The sequence below is a fragment of the Perna viridis genome, chromosome 2 (genome assembly GCF_037379345.1).
Source record: "Perna viridis isolate PV_CMFRI_1.1 ecotype Kerala chromosome 2, ASM3737934v1, whole genome shotgun sequence".
Taxonomy (NCBI): domain Eukaryota; kingdom Metazoa; phylum Mollusca; class Bivalvia; order Mytilida; family Mytilidae; genus Perna; species Perna viridis.
In genome coordinates, this window is record NC_142446.1 from 36550458 (window position 1) to 36566537 (window position 16080).

General features: G+C 32.3%; 1 protein-coding gene across 4 annotated transcripts; it reads right to left on the reverse strand.

Moving 5' to 3' along the window:
* Positions 1 to 741: 741 nt before the first annotated feature.
* LOC148624864 (uncharacterized) lies at positions 742 to 15983 on the reverse strand. 4 transcript variants are annotated; one of them, XM_088567904.1, is made up of 7 exons: positions 10873 to 11031; positions 10574 to 10629; positions 4453 to 4586; positions 3427 to 3613; positions 2923 to 2952; positions 2170 to 2257; positions 742 to 1615 (listed from the first exon to the last, which is right to left on the reverse strand). In XM_088567904.1, the coding sequence occupies exons 3-7, from the start codon at positions 4582 to 4584 to the stop codon at positions 1243 to 1245; spliced, it is 810 nt and encodes a 269-aa protein (XP_088424030.1). In that variant the 5' UTR covers positions 4585 to 4586; positions 10574 to 10629; positions 10873 to 11031; the 3' UTR covers positions 742 to 1242. The 4 variants fall into 4 exon arrangements, 3 of the variants coding, with proteins under 3 accessions (XP_088424030.1, XP_088424027.1, XP_088424029.1); XM_088567901.1 differs by lacking the exons at positions 10574 to 10629; positions 10873 to 11031 and adding an exon at positions 7463 to 7647; XM_088567903.1 differs by lacking the exons at positions 10574 to 10629; positions 10873 to 11031 and adding an exon at positions 7361 to 7386.
* Positions 15984 to 16080: the final 97 nt, after the last annotated feature.

The window sequence follows — 16080 nt, forward strand, 5'->3', positions numbered from 1 at the left end:
GTTTGTCTACTCCTCGCATGTTTAAACGATGCTTGTCTAGACCTGGCCATGATGTGTTGGTTCGATTTGTGTTTACTTACTGGTGTTTTGGTACGATTCCTGTGTAGATAGGATGCTTGTCTACTCAAGACCATGATGTGTGAATAAAGCATATTCTTTTATATTAACATATTTTTAAGGGGAAATTGATGTCCGCACCCTATATTTTTTTAATTTTACATGAATAATATTCTATTAATAAAAATAACAATTACAGATTTAATATTGAGACAAGCCATCAACAAGTCAAGAACCAGTATAATTCAAATAACGTTTAAATATGTGTGCAATTTACGCGTGACTTCCATATCATGAATAATGCGAATAAATACCATTTATTCTGCTACTTTATTGTTGCTCGATATCATTTAACGAAATGTAATTTATTTCAAGCTTTGAAACTCCTGACTACGCCAACCCTTCGAATAAAAGAATCACACATTTAATAAGTTATTGACCGAGTCTTTCAGGAACCCCTTTCATGTCAACTATCGAACTAACACAATCACTTTTTATTAGTCTTCCTTTCTAGAAAACAGTTTCATAAAACAGTTCAAATGAACTTTGATTCAAAATCCACATATTATCATTCTTTAAATAAAGTAAACGAACACTTGATGTTGTTACCAACACGACTTGGTCTTTTCAAGTATTGCCATGAACTATTTTATAAGTTACCAAGATTGATATCCATTACTAGCATAAGGTCAATTATTTTATTCATAAAACAACAAGCTGAATTATTTTAATGTATTTTTTTAAATCTCCTCGTCTTCTCACTAACAATTAGTCGCAAGGGCATTAAAAACACCACGTATGTACCAGGTACCGTTAGACTAAAAAAAAGACGCCAACCGTTGTATTCTGCAAGAGCGGTCGGGTTTTTTTAAACTATCCAAAATTCTATCCAAACAAAATTACTCAACTTTGGATAGAACATTGAGATTCAATATTAACCAATAACTTTACAAAACATACTATCAAATTGAGGTTTCAACTCCAGCTGTTGTTGAAAAAGTAAACGCTTGCGTGAAAAAAAAACACGTTCTCACTAAACAAAAACATTCAGGGTGAGGTTAGCGGCTGATGGAAATCAAGGCAGGCTTCACTAGCTAGTGTTCAAAGCATTCATGTGGTAACCGAATTCAGTACTTTGAACTGTAACCGCTATTTTGACTGCTCTTCTCTATACACAAACTAATACTAGGAGTTCTCGTTGAGTTTTAAATACAAGTGTTCTTTACTATTAGTTCTCGGAACTTCATATTGTTGTTGCTGAAGTTCCTTGGTATTGTAATAATTACTATTGTTTCCGGTAAACCCTCGACATTCTTCTACCGTATCGTAAAGCCTATACTCTGCAAAACGATCTTCTCTATTTATTTGTTTCAGACTTTCATCTATGTAATAGTACTTTGGATCTTCCATAGGTTCATAATTGTCATCTCCGCAAGAATTATCATCATGATATATTGTGTCCATATATTGGTTTTGGGGCCTACTAAGGGTATCGGGTTCTTTTTTGCTATTTTTCGTTTCCATCTCCGTTTCTTTTCCCATCTTACGACTTTTGAACCTACAATTAAAAAATGCATGACTTAAAGGTATTTCTTATTATTACATACGTTCAGTTTTTGTTCTGTTGTACATCAAGTAATTTGTTTCAGAATACAAATAAAACAATGTAAAAATGAAATTGCATTGAGAAATTTTAATGAATTTCATTTGGACTGACTGTAATTATAATAATTAAAGTGTCTAGAACTTCCGATTGTTAAGAGGAACCTAAATCCAATGCTAATGTACTTAATTATAGTGAACATCTTGATTAATTCCAGTGGTGTGTCTGTGATTATAGTACCGTTTGTGAATTCATGTTTCTGAATTCCCAAACGGTACTATAATCACAGACACACCATAAGAATATCGACAGGGTGTATAAAATATCAACAGGGCGAGAGCAATGAAGAGAAAGCAAACATAAGTAAAAAATGGCGATTAGAAAGAACTAAAGTGTCATACTCAAAGAGATCCTTGAGTTAATGAGAAATCAGGATTCCCCAAAGGCTAGAAATAATGAACAGGTGCACTGCTTGAGTAAGTATGTCTTTTGTAATTGCAACTACGTACCTTAAGTATAAAAATAAAACCAGAGAAAATAGACAGATAACCAACAAGGAACTTATCACTGCTGCGATTACAAAATTTACCACATCATCTGAAAACAAATCGTTCAAATATTACGTGTAGTATAAACGAGTCTAGAAACGCATACCAAGCACATTTACATGTCTTTGTAATTACGTTCATTTGATAGTGTTAGGTGCAGGTATGTTCTTCACAATAAAGGTCCTGTTTTTTTGGTTTTTTTTTTGTCTTTTTTTTTGTTTTGTTTTTGTTTTGTTTGTTTGTTTGTTTTTTTTTTGTTTTGTTTTGTTTTGTTTTTTTTTTTCATTACTTCAAGATCCAGTCAAATATTTATGTATGATTCACAATTGTCTAAATCAGACATTAGAAGAAACTTTTAGGATATCTAAACTGATACTATTTGTAAGTACTTTCTGGTGCATTTCTTTTTTACAGTAGTTAAACGTTTGAGCCAAGTTATGACAACATTTTCCGTGTCTGCTTTAATGTCTTTTATCGATTTTATAGCAACTTTATCGGGAACAACTTTTTAAAACTAATTATTGTACGTTTATTCAAAAACCTATTACACAGTACATGTAGAAACTACACAGACTCTTACATATTTTCATTATGACCAATTTTTATCTGTAATCTCTCTAACGTGCAAATATGAGGTTAAATAAGATATGTAAACACATGTAGGTAATACATGCAATTAGTTTTTTTTATTGCTTTAAGGATTTTCCAACTTACTGTTACTTCCTGAACTTTGACCTTTGTAACCTGAAAGGAAAACACTTTTCGTCAGAAAAATTAAGTGTTAAGTGATATATTAAAATCACGTGTATAGATAACATGTATGTAAATGTGAAGGAATGAGGAACAAAGGGAGTAGAAATAATTTGTTATCACTACTAACTTCCGAAAATGGCAGGACAAAAAAAAATTGATATCACACAGAAGTTGCTTTGTATAGTTTGGCTCTGGAACAATACTCCACTTCAAAAACAATTCATTTTCTTATAGATTATTTGAGAACCTATTCCGTTTGAAATTAAATTATAAAATGGCATTATACAGTATCAAATTGATCTTAAGGTTATATCTCGAATGGTTGTACAGATTAGAAAGTTACATGATACATTGTACATGTACAATATATCTTCGAGATTCTACTGATCTGGTGCATGTACATTTCAAAATATCTCAACAGGAGCGCCATCTATATGATATACGTTGGTATGTGAATGTACGTACCTTGGGACATTTTATAAACGTTGAATATAGATGAATTATATCCACCACATTTTTGTTCTGTATTTTTAGGACATGGCATCCTACACAGACTATTGTTAACTTTGATAGCTGGTTCGACTGCAGAACAACTACAATGTGCTTCTATATCATAATCACCAGTTATAAACATGACACCATTTATTACGTTCTGGAAAAAGACAAACATATCTACAAATGTATATCAATAGACCTTTTCCATATTTCCGGCTTTGACTTCGTTTTTTTTTGTGAGTAAAGGGAAGTACTTAGCAACCTCCCAACCCATCAGACTGGTTTACTGTCCGATTGGAGCAATGGACAGTAGCAGACCTCAAATTTAAATATTAGACTTATTATAGCTGCGATAAGTACTTGGTAATTTCAGAAAGTTTAGCTACTTACCGAAGTGGAAATAGTTTAAAAGAAAAATGTTTACTATTATTCCTTTCCCCAATGCGACCGCAAACCACCAATCATTGATCAGGTACAAGTTGTAGAGACTTGATGATGTAAGAAAAACTTTATTTCATTTTAACATTTAATTTAAAAACCGATATTAGTCAGGGAGAAAGAAAAAGGAGCAACTATTTTAGTTAGGGGCTAGTGTTGCATTTTGTATGGTCAAAAGTTGCACATATTATAGATATGACGTCTTTGAACCTTTTTCTGGTCGTCACTGTGGTCTATTTTTTGTTTTATGTTCTCAGACAAAAATGTAATATAGTAATTTTGATCTGTAATTACTGCATTATATACGCACCTGCTGGGATCTAGTCTTTTTTATTAAAAAAAATTCAGACCCAGCACCTTTTTTTCACTTTTGATCTTACAAAAACCTTTTCATCAAGATATATTATTTGCTTCCTAATACTCGTCGTCAACATATGACGGATTCGTAATCAGGTGTCACATAAAGTCGTAAGTGTGAAATTGATCGTAAATTATGACGTCACACTGCTATTTTAAGTATCACTGATTCTTTCCTGTCTTTATGTAAGTTATACTCACTGATAAAGCAGCAATTTTAAAACCCAAACAGAAGCAGAAAGATGAACAAATTTCTCCTGACATTATGGTTTCATTGCTCATACTAGCATTGCTAATGACGTTCAAATAACATCCGTGTGATTCAAAAGTCATACCTAAGAAAGAAAATAAAAATTCAAATCAACCATACATATTAATATTATAACATTTGTGGTAGCGTTGTCAAAAGGTAATAGCTCGTTTTGATAAATCCTCGCGTTTTTGAAATCTAAATGGTCAACAATTGAGCTTACTAAGATTCTGGTTTCACAAAATTTTATGATTAAACTGTCTTAAGTTTGCAGAAAGTGCAAACAAAATAGTTTAAAATAATTGTATTTTTAACTGTTTTTCGCATTTCTTCTCTATTAGCAAAATAGAAAAATGAAAAATTATACTTTATTATCAAGTGCACGGAATTTAAAAAAAAATCCGATATGCACATGCATGGGTCCAATTCCATATGATTTTTCTATTGGGAAGTGTTTATAACAAAAATGTAGGTAAAGACAGAAATAAGACAAAGTGGGTTCTAATTACCCCTAGGGAGTACAAGAAAGAATAAAAAAACAAATTTGAACAGAAATTGGTAAACTTTTTTTAAGGAGCAACCATTTAATTTTACAGGTGGATTAAACTTGGCTGGATTTGTTGTGAACAGAAATCAAATTAGACTGTGTCAGATAGAAACATAACACTTAAATGACAACGAAACAAATCTCCTAGATAAAATGATGGTCAAAGGAAATAAAATAATTGCTTTATGATCTTACAACTTGGTAACCCATTACACAAATAAGAATTCTCCATCAAAATGGTTTTGTTTGTAGAAATATAAAAAAAGGCATTTATGTTCAATTACATATGAAATGTATGTATAAGTATATGTCATAAACATGTACTGGGATACAATGTAATTCCTGACTTATGACGTATATTTGTAATATATCCAAAGCGATACTCTAGTTTATTTTACAATTTTCTTCGTGAACATTAAAAAACCCCATTTCTGATATTTTCCTACTACTTAGTTCTTATACTCTAATATACAATGTATTTTCGATTCCATTTCATTGTGATAAAATAATCTTTAAAAAAAACACCATTATTAACATCCACAGGACCAGAATTGGTTAAGGAACAGACGAGAGTATACCCATAGATGTGAATACATTCATATTAAATCAGTGACGTAGCACCATTAAAGCAGTGTAAGCATGTGCTTACAAATTATTCTGACAATTTGTTTTTGTTTTTGTTTTTTTTTTAAGTTTTTCACAACTTTGGCTTTACATTTACATTAATTTGCTTGTATTAATCACATCTGGAATTAATACTGATATCTATTAAACACTCGATCATTTAAATGTAATTGTGATGTTTAAGTTAGAATTCTATAGGTTCAAGATCGAGTTCTATTCAAGATCAGTTAAAATAAACAAGCGTCCGTCTGTTGATCTTGAACTTCATAAAACCTAAAAGGACGCCGTTGACGTCAACGTGACAAATATGCGTCTGGGATAAACACGATTTAATCGACGATTCGTAATTGAAACATTATCATCTTCAAGTTATTGTTACATGTAAATTAAAATGAAAAGAAGTCATCCTTCTTCATAAGAACATACTTTGAGCAAAAGACAAAGTATATTATCATAATACTTTTCAAAACAGCAAAAAACTGGTTCCACAGATACAAAAAACAAGGGTTTATAGAACCTCAAGATTTGTCGGAGCCAAATATGTCTGCTCGGCATGCTCAATGTAGCACTGAATATGTAGATAATACGCTAGGGCCTAAATCATTACAGCCACAAAACTTTGATATTGCATCATACAAGGGGAAGGTTGACGACAAACAAAAGTTCTTTCTACTGAAAAATAAATGGGTTGTTCCCGATTCGTTTGTATTTCCTCTTACAGAAATTCGGGGAGTGAAAAGGGGTTTTAATCGGACATGGCATGGCTCGATAAACATTCTTGGTTAAGATATTCCAAGTCAGAAAATGCAGTGATTTGTTTGTATTGCGTTTTATTCAATAATTCTGATAATGCTTTTGTAAGAATCCCTGTAAATGATCAGGCAAATTTGACAACTCTGATAAAACGACACTTGGGCCAGCCTGGTCATGACAAGTGTATTGAAATGAGTGAAAATTTTATGAAAATTGCTGAAGGTAAAAGGGATGATATTGTCTCAATGTTGATTTGCGCATTTCAAAATAAAATATTAAGAAACAGAGCTATCTTGAAAAATATTTTGAAAACTATTTATTTGTGTAGAAAGCAGAACATTCCCCTACATGGTCATACCGAGGTAAAAGTAATTTCATTGCTGTTAACAGAAAATGATAGGATTTTGTCTGACCATCTACAAAGCAGTCCCCCAAACGCTAGATATCTATCAAACCAGACGCAGAATGAGTTAATTCATATTTGTGGCCAACAGTTAGGACAACATATCGTCGATGAGTGTAATTCTGCAAACTGTTTTAGCATAATTATAGATGAAGCTACTGATGTTTCTACCGTCAAACAGGTTTCTTTATGCTTGTGTTATGTCGGTTCAATTAAAGAGAGTTGACAAAAAACAAAACGAAAAATCATAAAAACAAGAAAAAAAAGAAAACAATAAGTAAGAAAAACGAGAAAAAAGAAAAAAAATCAAAGCTGGCTGTGATTCTTTTAACTTATCACCTTCCTCTAAACATATAACAAGTTTTAAAATGGATGGTCAAAGCTGTTACCTTTATGAAAAAAATGTCATTCGAATTTGAAAATTATGCTCAGCTTCTCGGGGACCTCAGCCCCCAAGACCCCCTGCTTACATATCTTAAATTTCCGGCTATGCCGCTGTAAATATTGGACCCTGCAGTGTTTGGTCACGTACCTCCCCTTTCTCTTAACTGCATCATTCTTCACGGATATGTGTTTACAACAGACAATATTAATTATTAAAAACTAATCATGACCTACTTATGACTGTACTTACCGACTGTAGCTTTGATATAATGTGTAAATATAATAAAATACACAAAACTTTCGATGTTATTCATCCTAATTATTTTGTTGTCATGTCAGGGCAGTCTAAAAATAACTACTCGTGGGTTTTAAAAAGACATATCCATTGAATACGCAGCGTATTTTCCAGGTTGTTTGTACATATTGTAAAAATGAAGCTAGGATACTAGTCCGTCTAAGAAATATGCGTAACCAGTTATATACTGTATTTGACTACATATATCACGATGATTAATGAGTTCTATATAAGAAGAGTTAATGTTTTAAAATGATTTTATTATCGTTCAGTCTTTTCTTTAGGAAATATGACCAACCGGAATTGACCCCGCAGAAATGGCAGAGGAAATTAACTTCCTTTAATTTCCATGTTTTTGGATAATGTCATATCGCAGACCATCACTTACGTTATTTCATTACCTTCGTTCTCTAATCTCATTCATTTCATTCACTATAAAGGGTTATTGGAATAAAAGACTGTTTTATTCCACTTACATACACTATTTGTTCTCTGCATGTCGTTCATAACGACTAATTCATAATACTAGTACTTGTCTATTTTAAGTGGTCATTTTCATCATTTATCAAGTGATGTTCATACAAGTACATGTACCAAGTACGATAAACGATAACGTAGAAGTATCAATATCAGTGTCAATTTATGAGAGATAAAAGGGTTAGTTTTCCTTTAATTAAAACAATAACAGCTTGATATACACCAGAATCATTTGCGTTTTTCATATTAAGTAACAATTTGATAAAAGTAAATAAATAAATTACAAACGACTTATCTTTTGAAAGGTAGTACACATATTTTTAAATGAGTATTTTTTTTTTCTTTAGAAAACATAAAAACTAAAAACCAAAAGTTATGATAGAGATTATCAAAAGACATGTTTTTTTTAAATAATTTCCAAGTCATTTTGCATAACAATACCAAAACATAACGTTATCTAATGACAGTTTCAATGTATATATAGTCAGAATTTCTGATCCACCTTTTTCAAAGTTGTTCCAAAAGAGATTTTATTTCAAAGTACTTGTGTTTAATAGTGTCTTTCGGAGGAGGACATGTTTACAAAAAAGACTATTTTGAATTCCCTACTGTTGATTTTTCTTTCCTGGTTGATGATATTCCCGAAACATCCCCCTACGGTATTTACATTTCACAGCTGGTCTGTTTTGCTCGACATATTCTAATATACACAACAGATAACTCACAGAAAAGCTTTTGCACAAGGGGTGTCGATCTCACAAACTTCTAAAAACATTTCTAAATTTGTTCAGCGCTACAAAAGGTTGATAGAAAAATATAATAGCACTAGCAGGTTCTTTTTTCAAATGATGTTGCTCACCCAGTTTTTAAAGGAAATATACTCTATAAAGCACATTCTTTCAAACAAAATCCCATGGATTAATTAACTGCTCTTGATAGGATACGCTTTTTAAATCATTGTCTATTCTTTGAACCTCGTTTTCACAATTACAGATATTCCATTTTTAATTGGGACACTACTTAAAAACTAAATCTTTTACATCAAATCTTACATATTTACAGTCGTTACTAATCAAATCCAGGCCACTTAAACTGTAGTGACTAAATAATTCTAATACCTGTAATTTGGATGGTACTATTGTCATTCTTGAATATGTTCTGAGGTATGTATATATCTTTCAATAACTGCTAGCGTTCTTTATAATTAATTGGATATATCATTTTGTTAATATGTTGTACATGCAAGTGTACATGTATACCATGGAAGAGAACTGGATATATTACTGAGTGAATCTTATGGTGTCCTTACTTGTTGTTTAAGTTTATTTTTGACCTTACATTAAAGGGGGTGGTTAAGGCATAATAAAAATAGTTTAACCCCACTGCAGACATGCGCCTGTCCATAGTCAGGAGATGTTGGTCATTAATGTGTCTTCATGTTGCTAGTTGTCTTTTTATTTTATTTTGACGAAATATCATCGTTTTGTTCCGTGGATTTCATTTCTTTTGTTGTCGGGGCCTTTCGGATCTTACTTAAAGGTGTGTTTACATTTGTTGTAGACCTTTTGGTCATCTTTGTAAGTATTTACTTTTTCCATACAGATTATGCGATGGAGCATTTGTTGCGTTTCACCATATCTGTTTCTTTTCTATTATCTTCAGTTTTTATATGTAATTCACTTTATCCACCTCGCTACATTGTGTATGTAGATCGTCTTTGTTTCCAGTTTTTACGTTATGACCATAAATTTGGATTTTGACTTATTTGAATTCTACCATTGTTCACTCTTTGGTATATTTTGCCGATATTTCTACTTCATTACAATTTTCGCAATCGCTCCAGCATATATCCCCAAAGAACTATGATGAAAGATACTACAGACACTGTGAAGTCAGCCTCATATCTTTACCAACACTTAGAGATCAATGGTAAAGGAAAGCTATTTACCAAACTGTACGACAAACGCGATGATTTTTTATTCCGTATTGTCAACTTTCCTTTCATCTGTGTATGGAGTTTTCAAATCACAATTCATACATTATGCCAGAGCTTTCCGTTACTACGCAGACTTTATGTATCGCGGTAGACTTCTTAAAATTGGGCTTCTGGAACAGGGTTATGTTGCTACAAGATTAAAGTTATCACTCAAGAAATTTTATGGTCGTCATCATGAACTCGTGCATCGTTACGATGTATCCATCTGCACCATAATTTGTTCAACGTGTCATAGTTTTCCTTTCCTCTTTCGTCTAACCCAGACTTGACTTTTTATTAGCAATACAGCGGGTGTTCTAGAAAAGCAGAGGACGCTTACCCTACCGGTGCACCTGGTTCATGCTCCAAGTTTTCAGTGGAGTTGCTCATTTACTGTTGATACTTTGTATGTATTATTATGATTATATTTGTTCTATTGTTTTATGTGTCTTTGTGGATTACATTCTTTAGAATTCCGATAGAATTTTGGTTCCCTTGATTATACTAGAAATCAGGTCTGCGAATACCGCTTTTCTGAATAATAAAATATTTACACACATATATATTGGTGTGGTTCGTATTCTTTAAAAAGAAAATTACATACGTGTACTTACACTTAGGTTGCTTTGCAATAACTTCTGAAAGAACTCGATCTGTAGACAGTTAAGCTCTATAACAAAGGATACAAGGTAGATTGAAATAGTACAATTAACAATTTACAACGATACAAGGCAGATAGAAATAATGCAATTAAAAAAACAACAAGGATACAAGGCAGTTCGAAGTAATCATTATGATTTGCATTTAGCTACGCAAATCGTTTCGGCAACAAATTAAAATTTTGCATTGTTCTTAAAGTACAACTAGTATTCGATTGTTAAATATTGATGTGAATTCAAACTTCATTGCATACCCGGCTTTCCGCTCCAATATAAAAAAGCGCATCTTTCGGAAACCGTTATCCGAAAGCTAACTGACAGCAACAAAATTATGAAACGTATCATTGTTAAACTTTATGTAAAATATGGTATGATTTAGGGTAATTTATATTGACTTTATATACAAGATCTAAAAATGTACTAAATATACTTCACGTAGTATGTTTCCTTTTACTGAAATTGTTATTGTTAATATGAATGTAAGGTGTTTTCCCTTGGACTAGGTGACGACTCCATCACTGACGTCAAACTGATTAAGGTAAAAGTACATTTTCCTTCAATTTCTGTAATTCCCAGCTTATTTTGTTGCATTCTCTTGTTATAATCTGAGGTTACGTTACCATACTGTTATGTTATTACAACGTCATGTTAACATTCAAAACAGGGTTTGAGTGATATATAGGACATGCACTGAAATCATGATTGCTACTTAATTGGTACTTATCGGCATAAATAAAATGGCATGTGAGATAAAAATACTCACTCATTTAAAATTACGTACATGTAGACGTAATTATTTTAAAGAATCAAACCTTTCCATTGTATCTTATAAAGAACTTCAAACGTGTGTTGTTGTTGTTATTGTTGTTGTCGTTGTTTTGTATTTTGGCCCGAAAATCTTCTTGTTCGCGTTTTCAGTGCGTGATTAAATTTGCGAGAAGTGCTCTCTGTCATTTCATATTGTCCGTGTTTTCTGAAAATTTCAAGGACGAATCAGAAATCCTCAGCTAAGAAATCAGTCTCAACTTCCAAAAGTAACATTTATAATTGAACGTGATAACTGAAACTTCCTTTCTGAGGTATGACAACTTTAATGAACATACAGTAATATTTTCTTCTGCGTTTTCACTACCTGTGTTCCCATCATCTGAGAATATTTCGGTTTTTTTTATGAATATCGATTAATCGAAATGCTCTCCATTTCGACTTAATCTCAGGGTTGGTTAAGCATGGGCAAAATTTACTTCATCACATATTATTCAGATGAAAGTCTCTTCTGGTCGAAAATACATCGAATTTTGAATCAGTTTAGATTTACAAAAGTGTCAAAAAGAAAATTTAATTGTTGAATTTATCAAACGGAATTATATATCTTAATCATTTCCAGGAACTCTAAAATATGTGTACAGTGTTTCAAATATTTTTTAAATATCATTCAATTTGTTTTGGACGATGAATCGAGATTGACGACAACAATACTCAGTCTGCAACAAACCACCCTACTTTCTTTGCGTCATATCGATATGCAACCTGGTTTCCTAATGTAAGAAAAATACCAAAAACTTGCTGAAGTTACTGCCATAAGAGCATCGTTCAGGATGTGTTAAATAAATGGTTTTGTGTGTTTTACATATACTTGTGTATCCGTGAACTTTACTTTCATGAATCTTATGTAATATATAGCGGAGGCGATGCTTCGATAGCATGTGGTTAATATTGTAGACAAATGAAATGTCTGTTCCTTTTTCTGAAATTTGTTACAGACATGATTCAGTGCCGACACCATAATAACTAAATACGTGACTGTAACAGTTAGAATGCCTATACAGGCTAATTTTTGTAGGCAGATCTTAATACAAATCTCAGTAGTTGATAAAATTTAACTGCGTACTTTCTCGGTGGCCTGATTATAAAATATGAATACTAACACATTAAAGAACATTATTTTATGTGTCTAAATAAATTCAAACTTGCTGCAAATCTACTAGGCTAAGCTACCGAAATGAAAGATGAATAGCTTAATTGGTGAATATACCAAACTTTTGCTATTCTAGCTTCATTTAATTAGTTGTAAAATCAAACAAAAAAAGAACAAAATGAAATGAAAAGATTGAAAATATCAAAATTGATGTTGGTGGTTTGTTTTCACGTATTTTTACTCTTTCATCAACCCCGAACTTGACCTCTTATGAGCAACTCGGCGGGTGAATCTAGAAAAACAGATTTATACAACTATATATGCATAACAATTATCTGTATCAATAATTAAAAAAAAGTAATTGAAAAGAAGAATTGAACTAACATAATGAAATTTTAAAAAATGCACCATCGAATAACCTTTCAGAGATCACCAAAAAGCCTTCCAACACGTGTGAGCACACCTTCAAGTAAGCACTGAAGGTCCCACGACATCAAAAGTAATTACATTCACGGTAACGGTAACGATAACACTTCTTCAAAATAAACTAAAAAGTCAAATAACAATATAAAACACATTAATGACCAACATCTGACAATGAACAGGCGCATGTCTGGATGGGGTTAAACCAATTTTATAAAGTCTTAACCACCTCTTTAATGTAAGGTTAAAAATGAATTGAAACAACAAACACGGTCTCCGTAAAATGCAATCAATCATCCGATTCTCTTCATAAAGTACCTCAACATACACTATATATATCTACTTAAATGTACTAAATAGTCCAGATTTGATGTTCTTCTGTGTTCCTTGTTTTTCTATGACAGCTAACCCATGACAGGCAGATGCATGCGACCGTGTCTGTCATGGATAAAATAGCTATTAAAAGTAGTCCAGTAGATTTAGAGGGTCATTTGATAAATTAATAAAACTTTTTATACGCAGGTCAACATCTTTGTATGACAATTTATGTATTATAATTACACAAAACTTAAGATTTAATTACTATGTAACGGAACTTACTGGGTGATTATTGTTAATCGCACGTGGTTAATCGGCGCCCAGTAAAACGACATATATTATTTGTTGACCTTTATTGTAAGTCTACAGATTTTGGCTGTAGAACGGTAGATATAGGTTCTACATGTATTGTAGTGCAAAACTAAAAGAAAATTACTAGTTTTTACAAAGGGACGTCGATAGGGGTCGAATATCTCTATTTGTGGAAACAAGGTTCAAAGAATAGACACTTATTTGAAATTTGTATCCTTTACGAATACATTGATAACTATATCAAATCTGAAATATTTTTTAAGAAATTGCATTATAGAATTTATTACCGTAAAAAAAAATGGTTGAGCAACACGGGTCCGGGTGTAAAAAGAATGGGCCCGCAGCAGCGCTAAGCTTGTCGTAAATGGCGACTAAATAGTGCTCAGAACTCTGTTGGGGGCTAGGGCGCTCTGCCCACAGAGCAAGTGGATTGTGTGCCCCAAGTGGTGGAATGGGGTACCCCTGGTGTGTTACATGCTAGGGTTGTCAGGCTATAATACGGAAAACCTGACCGCAAACCATAGTGGTGTACCTTGTTTGGAAAGATGCCACGTTCCTCGCACGCTGAAGAAGACCTGCTGTGGTATTCGATATGAGTATGAACCTTTGCGCTCCGCACAGGAAGCAAAATTGCCCGACCCTACCCGTCCCTCCCTATTTCTATTGGCAATCAAAATTTGTTGACCATGTTGTCCTTGTGTCTCATCCCTTTTTTCACTTCATCATCATTTCATGTTCATTTTGTCATTCATTTCATGTTCATCGCCTGTATAGCTGAAATATTGCTGCTAGAGCGTTAAACCCCAACAATCAATCAATCAATCAATCATTTAATTAAGAACTTGCATGTGCTATTATATTTTTGTATCAAACTTTTATAATGATCAAAGAACTTTGTAAATGTTTTATACGTTTGCGATATGGAAACTCCGAGTCCAAGAGGAACACTTTACCAGCAAACGACCTTTTTCTTATCTACAAACACGTAGATTGTGTGCAAATTACGAAGTTTTTGTTTTGTTTTTTGTTTTGTTCGACTTTTTCCTGTCGTCATAATAATTTTTTAAGTTTTATACTAAAAAGTATTGTTTAAAAAATTAACATCATGGTCTTTTTTTCTGTAACATTGAACAAAAATGACATAAATATGCTTAAAGGCATCGTACTTGGTAAAGATTTGATTATAAACAGATTGCATGTCTTCCAATTGCTTACGTATACTGTAGAACTAAGACACAGGAGTGTATTCTCACATAGACTATTTTAAATAATATGGAACACTTGCAGAAAGTTCTCAAGACCTTTGATATGACGGTTTCTATTTGATCATGAAATAAGACAAGGTTCGAACGTACGTGCAACAAACAGTCTTTGTTATCACAAGGAAGTATACAAAGCATTTCATTTGTCAATAATTAGCCATTCATGTCAAAGTTTTGATAGAACATGTTGATCACACCGACCTGGCATTGAGAGCGAAATGATCTAGAACACTGGAAAACCTGCGATTTTATAAAGATAAACTTAAGCACTTTCTGAAAGGACATAATATTTCTGATTTACTCGGTCATTAAGAAGTATGAAATTTAAACTTAAATACTTGTTTTTGTATTTTCTTGCTCAGGACAAACCAAACTCGGGTTTAAAACGTATTTGAGACACTACAACTATTTTTATTGACAGATTTTCTTCACTGCTGAAGCAAAGCAATATAGTATACAATGGTAAAAACAAATACTGTAGATCATATAATATCAAATTTTTACTTCTCCCGAAGGTTGTAAACATCTAGTTTTAACATACAGAATCCCTATAATTTACAATTCCGTCCCAATTCTTTACAACCTTACATAACAAAGTTTGATTTATTCAGACTTATAGACTTGGATACTTACGGGATATTCTATTTATTAAAACGGTGTAAGTTTTGTAAAACAAAAAAAATTAGTATCTGCATGTTTATAAACGTTTTGATCACTTTTGAGCTATTTAAACTATGCAATACAAAAAGAAATAAGAAGAAGTATCCCACTGCCGATACTTTTTGATATAATATAAAATATATGACAATTTCAAACAAATGTTTATGCAGTGTGCCATAAAATACGCATATGAGACTATTTTATTTCAAGAATCGAATCTTTAATTTAATACAGAAGTTTGTTCAAACATTACCACTGAATTAAGTTTTTTTCTGACATTTATATTTATATTGAAAACGCATAAGTTACACGATAATAAGATTTGATAGGCTCACCCGAATAAATCCTTTTCGACAAAGACATAACTTTAACATACAGGATATACTTTGTATAGATATATGCATTCGACGTATTCAAGCGATCAGAACAACAAATTGAACATTAATTTAGCACTTACTAATATCTGAAGAACTTCTAAAACATAATCCACACTCTAATGGGATCAATTTGTGCAAATTACTCATCAATTGAATTTGCGTATTTCTTTCGTACATGTAACAAAATCTATG